Below are 14,142 nucleotides of genomic sequence, written 5' to 3'. Positions count from 1 at the left end.
TTTAGTCTGTCAGTAGGTCCACCTATTCAATTTTCTTTCCCTTTTTTTTTTCTTTTTTTTCTCTTTTTCATTTCTTTTCTTTTTCTTGAATACAGAAAGAAAAAATTCATTTTTATTTTCAATTTTTATTAAAAATATTTTTTTAATTTTTTTACCATATTTTTTACTTTTGTGTAAATTTTTTGAAATTCTATTTTACTTCCATCATTTTATTTTCCTCTACTTCAGTGTATTCATTTTTTCAAATTTTCAAACTATTTCCTTTTTTTTTACTTTCATTTTTCTCTTTTTCGTTTCTTTTTCTTGAATACAGAAAGAGAAAAGATTCATCTTTATTTTTAATTTGTATTAAAAATATTTTTCTTTAATTTTTTTCTACTATATTTTTACCTTTGCGTAAGTTTTAATTTTTTTTTTCAACGTTTATTTATTTTTGGGACAGAGAGAGACAGAGCATGAACGGGGGAGGCACAGAGAGAGAGGGAGACACAGAATCAGAAACAGGCTCCAGGCTCTGAGCCATCAGCCCAGAGCCCGACGCGGGGCTCGAACTCACAGACCACGAGATCGTGACCTAGCTGAAGTCGGACGCTTAACCGACTGCGCCACCCAGGCGCCCCCCTTTGCGTAAGTTTTTTCAAATTCTAGTTTACTTCCATCATTTCATTTTAGTCTACTTCAGTGTATTCATTTTTTCAAATTTTCAAACGATTCCCTCTTTTTTTTCTTCTTTCCCCTTTTTTCTCTAATCAAGCCACTTTTTTTTTAATTTTTTTTTTAACGTTTATTCATTTTTGAGACAGAGAGAGACAGAGCATGAATGGGGGAAGGTCAGAGAGAGAGGGAGACACAGAATCTGAAACAGGATCCAGACTCTGAGCTGTCAGCACAGAACCCGACGTGGGGCTCAAACTCACGGACCGCGAGATCGTGACCTGAGGCAAAGTCAGATGCCCAACTGACCGAGCCACCCAGGCGCCCCAATCAAGCCACTTTCAACACTCAGACCAAAACACACCTAGGATCTAGCATCATTTATTCGATTTTGTGTGTGTGTGTATTTTTAATTTTTTAATTTTAATATTTTTTAAATTTTCTTTTTTTTTTTCTTTTTTTTTTTTTTAATTTTTTTTTTCAACGTTTATTTATTTTGGGGAGAGAGACAGAGCATGAACGGGGGAGGGGCAGAGAGAGAGGGAGACACAGAATCGGAAACAGGCTCCAGGCTCTGAGCCATCAGCCCAGAGCCTGACGCGGGGCTCGAACTCCCAGACCGTGAGATCGTGACCTGGCTGAAGTCAGACGCTTAACCGACTGAGCCACCCAGGGCCCCAAATTTTAATTTTTTTAATTTAATTTTTTTTAATTTTAATTTTTTCTGCCTCATTAATTCCTTTTCTCCCTTCAAAATGATGAAACAAAGGAACTCACCCCAAAAGAAAGAGCAGGAAGAAACGATAGCCAGGGACTTGACCAACACAGATACAAGCAAGATGTCTGAACCAGAATTTAGAATCACGATAATAATACTAGCTGGAGTCAAAAAAGGTTAGAATCCCTTTCTGCAGAGATAAAAGAAGTAAAAACTAATCAGGATGAAATAAAAAATGCTATAACTGAGCTGCGATCACGAATGGATGCCACAGTGGCAAGGATGGATGAGGTAGAACAGAGAATCAGCAATATAGCGGACAAACTTATGGGGAATAACAAAGCAGAAAAAAAGAGGGAGATTTAGGCAAAAGAGCACAATTTAAGAATTAGAGAAATCAGGGGCGCCTGGGTGGCTCGGTCGGTTAAGCGTCCGACTTCGGCTCAGGTCATGATCTCACGCTCCATGAGTTTGAGCCCCACAGCGGGCTCTGTGCTGACAGCTCAGAGCCTGAAGCCTGTTTCAGATTCTGTGTCTCCCTCTCTCTCTGCCCCTCTGCTGTTCATGCTCTGTCTCTCTGTCTCAAAAATAAATAAACGTTAAAAAAAAAATTAAAAAAAAAAAAAATTAGAGAAATCAGGGGCACCTGGGTGCCTCAGTTGGTTAAGTGTCCAACTTCGGCTCAGGTCATGATCTCGCAGTTGGTGAGCTGGAGCCCCGCATCAGGCTCTGTGCTGACAGCTCAGAGCCTGGAGCCTGCTTCGAATTCTGTGTCTCCCTCTCTCTCTCTCTGTCCCTCCCCTGCTCGCGCTCCATGTCTCTTTCTCAAAAACAAATAAACAAAAAAAAAAAAATAGAAAAATCAGTAACTCATTAAAAAAGAAACATGAGAATCATAAGGGTCCCAGAAGAGGAAGAGAGAGAAATTGGCTTAGAAGGGTTATGGGAGCAAATCATAGTGGAAAACTTTCCTAACCTGGGGAAAGACACAGACATCAAAATCCAGGAAGCACAGAGGACTCCCATTAGATTCAACATAAACTGATGATCAACAAGGCATATCATAGTCAAATTCACAAAATACTCAGGCAGGAGAGAATCATGAAGGCAGCAAAGGAAAAAAAAAAGTCCTTAACCTAAAAGGGAAGACATATCAGGTTCACAAGAGACCTATCCACAGAAATTTGGCAGGCCAGAAAGGAGTGGCAGGATATATTCAATGTGCTGAATCAGAAAAATATGCAGCCAAGAATTCTTTATCCAGCAAGGCTGTCATTCAAAATAGAAGGAGAGATAAAAAGTTTCCCAGACAAACAAAAATTAAAGGAGTTTGTAACCACTAAACCAGCCCTACAAGAAATTTTAAGGGGGACTCTCTGAGGGGAGAATAGATGAAAATAGAAAGAGAGAAAAAAGGAAAGAAAGAAAGAGAGAAAGAAAGAAAGAAAGAAAGAAAGAAAGAAAGAAAGAAAGAAAAAAGAAAAGACCAAAAGCAACAAAGATTAGAAAGGACCAGAGAACACCACCAGAAATTCCAACTCCACAAGCATCATAATGGCAATAAATTCATACCTTTCAGTACTCACTCTAAACATCAATGGACTCAATGCACCAATCAAAAGACATAGGGTAACAGAGTGAATAAGAAAATAAGATCCATCTACATGCTGTTTACAAGCGACCCACTTTAGACCTAAAGACACCTTCAGATTGAAAGTAAGGGGATGGAAAACCATCTATCATGCTAATGGTCATCAAAAAAAGCTGGAGTAGCCATACTTATATCAGACAATCTAGACTTTAAAATAAAGACTGTATCAAGAGATGCAGAAGGGCATTATATCATAATCAAGGGGTCTATCCACCAAGAAGACCTAACAATTGTAAACATTTATGCACCAAATGTGGCAGCACCCAAATATATTAATCACAAACATAAACTCATTGATCATAATACCATAATAGAAGGAAACAATCAGCAAAACTAAAAGGCAATTGACAGAATGGGAGAAGAATTTTCAAACGACATTTCAGATAAAGGGTTAGTATCCAAAATCTATAAAGAACTGATCAAACTCAACACCCAAAAAACAAATAATCCAGTGAAGAAATGGGCAAAAGACATGAATAGACACTTCTCCAAAGAAGACATCCAGATGGCCAACCAATACATGAAGAAATGCTCAACACCACTCATCGTCAGGGAAATACAAATCAAAACCACCGTGAGATACCACCTTACACCTGTCAGAATGGCTAACATTAACAACTCAGGCAACAACAGGTGACGAGGATGCAGAGAAAGAGGATCTCTTTTGCATTGTTAGTGGGAATGCAAGCTGGTGCAGCCACTCTGGAAAACAGTATGGAGGTTCCTCAAAAAACTAAAAATAGAACTACCCGGACTCCTGTGTGGCTCAGTCGGTTGAGCATCCGACTTCAGCTCAGGTCATGATCTCACAGTTCATGAGTTCGAGCCCCACATTGGGCTCTGTGCTGACAACATAGAGCCTGGAGCCTGCTTTGAATTCTGTGTCTCCCTCTCTCTCTGCTCCTCCTCTGCTCATGCTCTCTCTCTCTCTCTCTCTCCTTCAAAACTAAATTAAAAACTTTGTAAAAATTTTTTTAAATATAACTACCCTATGACCCAGCAATTGCACTACTAGGTATTTATCCAAGGGATACAGGTGTGCTGTTTCAAAGGGACACATGCACCCCAATGTATTGCAGCACTATCAACAATAGCCAAAGTATGGAAAGAGCCCAATGTCCATCGATGGATGAATGGATAAAGAAGATGTGATGTATATATATATACAATGGAGTATTACTCGGCAATCAAAAAGAATGAAATCTTGCCATTTGCAACTATATGGATGGAACTGGAGCATTTTATGCTAAGTGAAATTAGTCAGAGAAAGACAAAAATCCTATTACTTCACTCATATGAGGACTTTAAGAGACAAAACAGATGAACATGAGGGAAGGGAAACAAAATTAATATAAAAACAGGGAGGGGACAAAGCATAAGAGACTCATAAATATAGAGAATAAACAGAGGGTTACTGGAGGGGGTGGGGGAGATGGGCTAAATGGGTAAGGCATTAAGGAATCTACTCCTGAAATCATTGTTGCACTGTATGCTAATTAATTTGGATGTAAATGTAAAAATTAAATTAAATTTAAAAAAAAAAAGACTGGGTGGAAAAGGCCATGAAATTAGGAAGGAGATGAGCAGCTTAAAGAATCCACAGAGGGGCGCCTGGGTGGCTCAGTCGGTTGAGCGTCTGACTTCAGCTCAGGTCACGATCTCATGGTTCGTGAGTTTGAGCCCCACGTCAGGCTCTGGGCTGATGGCTCAGAGCCTGGAGCCTGCTTCCGATTCTGTGTCTCCCTCTCTCTCTCTGCCCCTCCCCCATTCGTGCTCTGTCTCTCTCTGTCTCAAAAATAAACATTTAAAAAAATTAAAAAAAAAAAAAAAGAATCCACAGAAATATGGTCTAGGAGGTCCCAGAACACAAAACGGAGATGGAACCAGCTGCTCCAGCACTCAGCTCCCACAGTTTAACATGGAAAGCAGGATAGCATTCCCACAGGGCTGGGAAACCCCAGGGCACAGAGCCACCACTCCCCTGAGAACAGAATGGAGGGTCCCAGACTCACTCAGATACAGTCATAGGTTTGGGGCAGATAGAAGATGGTTCCAAGTGCTAGAAGGTGCTTTTTACTTCCATTGGCTTTTTAGAGTCCTGGCACAACGTAGAGGAAGACAATTCTGGTTCACAAACTCTTAGAAGAGGTTTGTGATCTTGGGGGCTCATAATGCTAATACTAGTAATTAACTTTGAGTACTTACTTTACCTGGTACTTTACACAAATAAATTCTCTTATTTAATCTTCACCACTTTTTTAATGTTTACTTATTTTTGAGAGAGAGAGAGCACGAGTGGGGAAGGGGAGGAGAGAGAGGAGGACAGAGGATCCAAAGCAGGCTCTGTGCTGACAGCAGAGAGCCTGATGTGGGGCTCAAACTCACGAACCATGAGATCATGACCTGAGCTGAAGTTGGATGCTTAACTGACAGAGCCACCAAGGCTCCCCTTTAATCTTCACCATTCTTTTTTTTTTTAATAGTTTTATGTTTATATATTTTGAGAGACAGAGCAAGGGAGGGACAGAGAGAGGCAGAGACACAGAGTCCAAGGCAGGCTCCAGGCTCCAAGCTGTCAGCACAGAGCCAGACGTGGGGCTCAAACCCACAAGCCATGAGATCACGACCTGAAGTCAGACGCTTAACTGACTGAGCCACCCAGGCACCCCTAATCTTCACCATCTTATGAAGATGAATTATTGGGTGGGAGAGGCTAAGAGTTGAAGAAACTTATCCCAAATCACAAAGCTAGTAAAGGACACTACCAGGATTCCACAGTCTGATTCCAGAGCTCTTAACTATGCACTTACTTCACCTAGCTCCCAAATGCATGGTCTGAATAAGGCTTCTATAAGAAAAGGATAACCCTTTCCCAAGCCTTGACAGTGTGATCTTTATATTCAAATGAGAGATGTTTGCCCTAAGAGATGCACTCCTCTCTTCTCCATATGACAATCCTCTTACAAGCATTAAAAAGTCAGCCTTCACAGGAGATCTTAGTGCTTGGGTCCCTCCACCATAGCAGTATCCACAGACCAGCCAAAAGCTCAAAAGTTTATCAATCATATGTGGTATCTAAGGGAAGGAGAAAGTTATTCCTGGATGGTTCTATAAAGAGATAAGGAATTGCAAGAATCATTACATGAGAAAACATCCTGGAAAGTTAAATGGAGAGTTCTGAGTAGCACCCCTTCAGTTAATTGAACCCACAGATGGGAGAGCATAAAAGACACCTTGAGACTATGTCCCTGACCCTTGCTGCTGTGCTGGCTCCTAGAAGCTGCCCCATCTCATTCCTTGCAGCAACCACAAATCAAACTTCAAGCAGGCAAATGAAAAAGACAGATGGTGCAAACAGATCTCCTCCAACAGCTCACCAGATAATGGGAAGATTGCCATTGATAGATTTGATTCTAAGATGCAGAGAGCTGTCTCTTGCTGGCCTGACCAATGCTGATTGCTGACAGACTGGCAGCATCACATGGTTTATGAAAGAAGCATCCAAGATTTAAGGGACTACTCAAACCCTTGGGAAGGGGACGGCCTGAGGACTGCCTAGCATGTCCATAAATTTAGAAGCTATTGAAAGGAGATGAGACAGGGGCACCTGGGTGGCTCAGACAGTTAAGTGTCCAACTTCAGCTCAGGTCATGATCTCACAGTTCATGAGTTCGAACCCCACACTGGGCTTTGAGCTGACAGCTCAGAGCCTGGAGCCTGCTTCAGATTCTGTGTCTTCCTCTCTCTTAAGGTCCCCTCCCCCACTTATACTCTGTCTCTGTCTCTCTTAAAAATAAACATTAAAATTTTTTAAGAAAAGAAAGAAAGAAAGAAAGAAAGAAAGAAAGAAAGAAAGAAAGAAAGAAAGAACAGGAAACAATGCAAAGCCAACTGTTCTCAGCTCTGCAATGAGCCTACAACAGAAGTGAGAAAGGAAAACAAATAAAACAAGCTCTCCTGCCATCTTTCACCCCAGAGGGAGTTCTCTCCCTGAGACATTACAATCCACATCCCCTCAACCTATTATCACCCTGGCTTCTTTGTTCTCTAACACCTTCAAGCACCAACACAATTTAAAAAAAATTGAGGGGCGCCTGGGTGGTTCAGTCGGTTAAGCATCCGACTCTTGGTTTCAGCTTAGGTCATGATCTCACCGTTCATGGGTTCAAGCCCCACATTGGGCTCTGCACTGATAGTGTGGGGCCTGCTTGGGATTCTCTCTCTCCCGATAGATAGATAGATAGATAGATAGATAGACCTTTAAAAAAACATTGAGAGTTCCTCAGGCGTAAGACAGAGATCCCAGAAGTCCTATAACTAAAAACTAAGTAGACCAAATAGGTGATCTGAATGGAGATGTGGTAGGAATCATCACTCTTGCATCCTTCTATAATTTGGTGGTTGCACTAATCTCTGAATGTCTCCATGAATATAATATTGCTCTTGGTTTACTATTTGGGTAGGGAGAGGCAGTTCTGGTGGCTCCGTTTGGCCTTTTTCTACCACATTAGCCCTCACTCCATGAATCAGGCAACCATTATGGAGATTCTTTTTAATACATCTATTCTACCTCTGCATTCTGGAGCTTGGGAAATAGTCAAAGGTTGATTTGGGAACCCACTGGACCCACTATGAGATGGACACATGCCAAAACTTTGTTGATCAGTCCACAAGCCTCTCGTGTGGCTGTGATTCACACAGGAATTTTAGGTCTTTGGGAATTTGTATCAGTTCAGAGCCAGGGCCCGGCAACAAAAAACAAACAAACAAGGGCATGAAAATGTCTCAGTTTTTTTTCTCTAATTCATAGTCACTTTGCTAATGGCCACAGGTAGCTTTGAAGAAGACAAAGAGGAAAATGTACAGTACAACTTTTTGGCTATGTAGCAAGGACCTTCCTCAAAGGTAGTCCATCCTCTTCATTCAAGGGTCAATGACCTGGTTCAAGTCCAAGAACTAGTTGATGTGCCTTGTGATATTCAAAAGCTCTGTTCACCAGACCCAGAACGCTTCCACTTATACAAATCAACTAAGACCTTAGTAGGCTGCCTATCTATTTCAGTTCTGGGAACACCATGATCAATTAGTCAAAGTCATGGGCCTCTATCTTGACCTCTGCTTCAATTCTGATGCCCATTATGGTAACCAAGCCTATGGCATCTCTGTAGCTTGGCTTGTCCCACCCTGGGGTCCCATTATCTCCTTGAAACTCAGGGATCCTGACCTCTCAGGATCATAGCACCAATTCCCACTGCCATTCTAAGCCTGCAGCAAATAGCCACTACAGCACTCCCCAGAGATGCCAGTGCCTCCCACTCCCTGAAGTATTTTTGACAGTCCTAAGACACACTTAGGGGGTGAGTAAACCAGTCTCACAATAATAAATCTACTCTACCTTCTAATTTCCTCAAAGCTTTGAATATTTTCTCTATATCAAAGAAGTCTGGCATCTCAACTTCACTTGGTATAGGCCACCTTTGGATCCATAGCTCAATCCAACCAACTAGTCAAATAGCTAGAACTACCTTGATATGCTTGATCTAATATGCTGACATGGGAATCTGTATTGAGTTCATCCCATCAACAAAGTCAGCGTGGCCCAACACCTACACCAACACCCTCAACACCACCCCTTCCCCTTCCCATGTTTCTCTTGATATAAATTAGCAAAAATCTTACAATTTCTTTGGTGTATATTGCAATTCCTTATGTGTCACACATCTGGGATTTACTGGGAGTTGAATCTGGTTATAGATCTAGAAGCACTAAAGGTGGTAGGAAAGGGTGGTCAGCAGTCTGCTGCAAAGTAACTACCTCAGGGAATCTCATTACAGATTCTTCAGCTGAGGGAAGATTAACCTCCTCAGACCAGAAAAGATGGGCTGCTGTTGACAGGCAAAGGAAGATTGGAGGAATTCAGGGATTAAAATGCCAGCTTCATCAGAATATGTCCAAATGTATTCCCAATCCAATCTTCAGAGTCTCAGTGAACACTGTAACTTTATATAAGAGACCCTACCAGTTTGGTGATTCAAAATATGTTCAAACCACCCACAGGATTAGACATTGGTTTAATATTTAGAAATCTCAGACAGGAGATTCCATGATATAGGGATTCCTTTATGGCACAGATTTCTGGATCTTTACTTAGATCATAAGCTTGGAGCCCAAAGCTCATCACTTACTTCTCCTAAGTTCTTTAGTGCACCTAGAAGCAACCAACCAACCCCGTAATATTCCTTATTTCTGCTAATATGTTCTATGTCAGCAAATACTTAGTCACCTAAAGTCTTGCCTGGGATTAAAGGTATGTACAAGTGATATTTTAATAGGTTTGCTACTGTATGCATTAATGGTTACTTACAACTTACAACTAGTATCTTTTACTACTTACAATAGGGTAAGCAATGTCTTCAAATATATTCAGATTAGAGGGGCACCTGAGTGGCTTTGGTCAATTAAGTGTCCAACTCTTGATTTTGGCTCAGGTCATAATCTCACGGTTCATGGGATCAAGCCCAGCATCAGGTTCTATGCTGACAGTGTGGAGCTTGCTTGGGATTCTCTCTCTCCATCTCTCTCTGCCCTTTTCCCACTGACTCTCTCTCTCCCCCTCTCAAAAATACATAAATGAACTTTTAAAAATATCTATATATAGATATAAATAGATAGATAGATAGATAGATAGATAGATATTCAATTTAGAAAACCTGTAATAGATAACCCAGGCCAAGTTTCAGAACCTAAGTGTAGGTTAGGTTCCTACTCACTTCCAGTGCCAACATCTCTATTATTTAGAGTTCAATTAAGGAAAGCAGAGCCACTATGAATAATGTAAAATAAGGGATTTCTTAAAAGGACTGCATCTTCTAAAACTGTGGATATTGGTGAAGAAAGCCTCTCTAGATCCTTCTCATTGTTGTTGTTTTGTTTTTACGGTCTAGGAAAGCAGGGTGATATATGGAAAGATATATCCATATATGGAAGATATGGAGTTTGACACCTAGTTCTGATATGTATTGGCTTTGACATCTTGTCAAGTGACTCAAATTCTATGAGCCTCAGTTTCCTCATCTATTAAATGGAAACAATAATAGTTCCCAGGATTGGTGTCAGGGTGAAGGAGGTGCTTGGAATATACCATATTTCATTGATTCCAAGATACCCAATATTCTACATTTTAACCCCTTTACAATAAGAATGAATCTTGTAACCAATGGCATGTTATTAATCAAGAACAACTTTTTTCTTTCTCAAGGCACATAAAAGAATGAAAGCCTAGAGTAATATCTCAAATAATGACAACTGAGATATCATTTTGTTACCAAACCAAGTATGACACAAGGGGAAACCCCCAACAGCCTCTAGAGAACACAAGTGTTCTTCTTGATACATTCCATTCCTTTCTCCATTTACTAGACTAACCCTTCATCCCACATTCCTTGTTGTTCAGATTAGTGGGATGGAAAAAGTACGAGTTTCAGATCTGACGTATTTTGGATCTCTATCTCAGGAACTGTGAGATCATGACCTGAACTAATATCAAGAGTCAGAAGCCTAACCAACTGAGCCATCCAGGTGCCCCAAAAAACAGACTCTTAAATACAGAGAACAAATTGGTGGTTGCCAGAAAAGAAGTCAGTGGGGAATGGGCAAAACAGGTGAAGGGGGTTAAGAAGTATAAACCTCCTTATTTATAAAATTTATATTTATATTGTATAAATATATTTTATTTATACATCCTTATATTTTATAAATAAATTTTACATATATTTATACATTCTTATTTATATTTTGTGAAATAAATCAGTCCTGAAGAGAGAAAGTACAGCATAGGGAATATTGTCAATAAGATTGTGATAATACTGTATGGTGATGGATGGTGAGTACACTTATCATGGGGAGCACTGAGTAACGTATAGAATTGTTGAGTCACTGTGTTGTATGCCTGAAACCTAACATAACATGATATGGCAACTATACTTCAATAATAAAAATAAATACAATTTTAAAAAATTAAAACCCCTTCATCTGTGTTACTATGCTGCCTCAAGAGAACTGCATTAGATGAGAAAGGTGCATGCCTCGTCCCAGTAAACAGAACTCTTGGGCTCTGACCATAGCCTCGACACCAGCAGAGCAGAGAGAAGGGTCATAAGACTTTCTGATGAGGAAGCTAGCCAGGCCAAAGTGAAAGACAAAAATGTGACTAGGTGGTTTCTGTGGTTTCCAGTCCTCCTCTTCCTTCTACTTCTGGGGTTATAAAAGCAGGGGCAAGGGAGGGCAGGGACAGAAGAAGCTCACCATGGACACTGTCACTGGGAAAATGCAGGTCCTACTCCTTTTGTTGGCCTTTCTTTTGCCTCCTGAAGCTGAAGGTGGTGAGTCTAGGGTGTAACCCCTGTCAAAGAAGCCCTTAAGTCAGGCTACAAGTTCCATGACAAGTATTCTAGGGGGAAATCTCCACCTGGAAGGGTCAGACTCTTTCCCTGCAGTTGATGACAGTTTCCCTGGGATGAGAAGACTTGGGTGGAGAAAGAATCAGAAAACTGTCTTTGGAAGTTCCTCTTAACCCACTTTCCTGAAAATAGCCACAATTCTGATTCATGGTCCTTCTTGGTGCTTGCTCTCAGGTGGAAGAGGTCAGGATAGAGACCTGAAGAAACGTTTAAATGACAGCTCAGAATCAAGACTAACCATCATGTTCTGAAAGTAGGGTGAGGGTCAGTTGACAAGGCGGATTAGGGTCAAGAAACCAGCAAAAAGGACACACAGAGGTCTGAGCTCCATTAGAAGTAAGGTAAAAGCTATGTGGGTCCTCAGCTTCCACCTCCTTTCCCTCACCCAGTGCTCTATCCCAAGGCAAGGGAGCCTGCGTTTAGGGACCTGGGGTTCTCTGTTTCAGTGGAAATCATCAGTGGCACTGAGTCCAAGCCACACCCCTGCCCCTACATGGCCCATCTGGAAATCATCACTGACCAGGGTTATGTTGCCAGCTGTGGTGGGTTTCTCGTAAGTCAAGAATTTGTGATGACAGCCGCTCATTGTAAAGGAAGGTAAGAAAACTTTGACCTACTCTCTTTGCACGTGAGGAGCTGTAGGTGCCAGAGTTACACGCAACTTCAAAGTGGCCTAAGGAGAAATTCTTGTGTCTTGCTCATCTCAAGATGATCAGCAATGCATATTGGGAGGGACCAGCCCATTTTCATTTGCTGTCTCCACCTCCAAAGACCAGCCAGGTCACAGCAAGCTAACACTGCCTTTCTGTCCTGATGCCAGCCAGCTGAGCTCGCTCAGTCCCATGCAGCTGCCAGGGCCTGGCCCTTCCTGAACCGACTATGATCCCGGAGTGGGAGGGGGTACTTCTGTCCTCAGTTAAGACCTGAGTTCCTCAGGTCTTGCCTTGTACTGGGAAAGAAGAGAGCCTGATGTCTCCTTGCTCAGAATGAACCCTTTTCAGAAGACCAGCACCTTTTCCTGCCTCTCTCCTCCTTCTCAACAGGAAAATTACTGTCACTCTGGGACCTCATGACATAAAACAGGAAGAATCCACATGGCAGAAGCTGGAAGTCTCAGAACAAATAGTTCACCCAAATTACAACTTTTTTACCAACCTTAATGGCATCATGTTACTGAAGGTGCCATTAGCCTTCCAGCACTTTCCCATTCCCCCTTCTTGAACTTTTCTCCTAACCTGTGCATTTCTCATTCTCCCTTGTCCAACCCACGTCCTCGGGGCCCACCCTCATCCCACTCCATGTCATCACCATCCCACTGGGGAGAAACTCTTGGCCCTGCCCAGGGAGCCTCTACCACAGCACACCCCCCACTTTCTCTGGGACTGGAGGTCCATCTACTCTCCCTCCCTCACAGCTACAAACGAGAGCCAAGCTGACCCACGCCATGGGGACAATCTCCCTGCCCACTGGTCTACCTTCATTCCACCTGGGAGAATGTGCAGGGCAGCTGGCTGGGGAAGAACAGGAGTGATGGAGCCGGTGTCAGATACTCTGAGGGAGGTGAAGTTGAGACTCATGGATGCCAAGGCCTGCAACCACTATACGTTTTACAGCCATAAATTACAAATCTGTGTGGGCAATCCCAGGAAGACAAGATCGGCATACAAGGTGACCACACACCTACACTTTCTCCTCACAACGGTCCCTGGGAGACAGCATCCTCCTGGGAGGATGTGGGGTCACGAAGTCCCCTAGTACAGTGACTGGTGTCTGAGTTTGTGGGTTTCTAGCACCATGGGAACTAGAATCCTCCTTCTGGGTTCCATCCTCACATACCCAAGTCCTGCCTCTGACCCTCTCATCCAGTTGAAGACCTGGCTGACAGGTCTTCAGGAGAGAAAGGAAGAGATGGAGAGAACAGGATCTAGGCTTATGGTTCCATGCCAGAGACATTTAACCCCTAACTTATGACTCCATGAGGAGCCAGGATTCCTGATCTGACTCTAGGGTATCTTGGCACTAGCCAGGTTGCTGATAGAACCCAGATGAAGTGACAGTAGGGTGAAAAGGACGTTCCCTGTTCATGATCTGCTTTCTCTAACCCACAGGGGGATTCTGGGGGCCCCCTTTTTTGTGCAGGGGTGGCCCAAGGTATTGTGTCTTGTGGACGTACAGATGCAAAACCCCCTGCTGTCTTCACTCGAATCTCCCCATATGTGCCTTGGATTAATAAAATCTTAAAGAAACAGTAGCCACAGAAGCCTGACCAGCCTACGTGAGAATCCCAAAGCCCGAGGTCTCCCTGAGTAGCCCTGGGTTCCATAGAACCTGACCCCAGCCTGAGCCCACGGAGGCTCTCAGAGGCACACAAAGCCCCTACTGATTGTATCCCCAGCAAACTTCAATAAAAATGCTGCCTTCAGCATACGTATGTGCGTGAGACTCTTCTCTCTCCCACAGAGCTGGTCTGCTCTGACGGAGGAGTCCAGATATCCTTCTATGGCTTGAATGAATAATTGTTCTGGGCTCCTTTCTTACCAGATTAATAATCTTGCCTACTTATCTCCCTGTGTACTGTGTGGTATTATGGATTATTGAAGAAAAAAAAATTGATCTGCACACTTTGGATTTAACATCCAAAGTAATGTTGGCACTTTAAA

At 42.3% G+C, this 14,142-nt stretch overlaps 1 protein-coding gene across 1 annotated transcript; it reads left to right on the top strand.

Moving 5' to 3' along the window:
* The first annotated feature begins 11,349 nt into the window (after positions 1-11,349).
* Positions 11,350-13,809, top strand: LOC122468962 (mast cell protease 4-like). The gene is given in 6 exon segments (XM_043555938.1): positions 11,350-11,404; positions 11,929-12,079; positions 12,526-12,661; positions 12,897-12,948; positions 12,951-13,150; positions 13,591-13,809. Coding segments are annotated over 6 exon segments (738 nt in total). The 3' UTR covers positions 13,735-13,809.
* Positions 13,810-14,142: the final 333 nt, after the last annotated feature.

The sequence above is a fragment of the Prionailurus bengalensis genome, chromosome B3 (assembly GCF_016509475.1).
Source record: "Prionailurus bengalensis isolate Pbe53 chromosome B3, Fcat_Pben_1.1_paternal_pri, whole genome shotgun sequence".
NCBI classification, from domain to species: domain Eukaryota; kingdom Metazoa; phylum Chordata; class Mammalia; order Carnivora; family Felidae; genus Prionailurus; species Prionailurus bengalensis.
The sequence above is the reverse complement of the archived record's forward strand: the minus strand, read 5'-3'. Positions and strand labels throughout refer to the sequence as shown.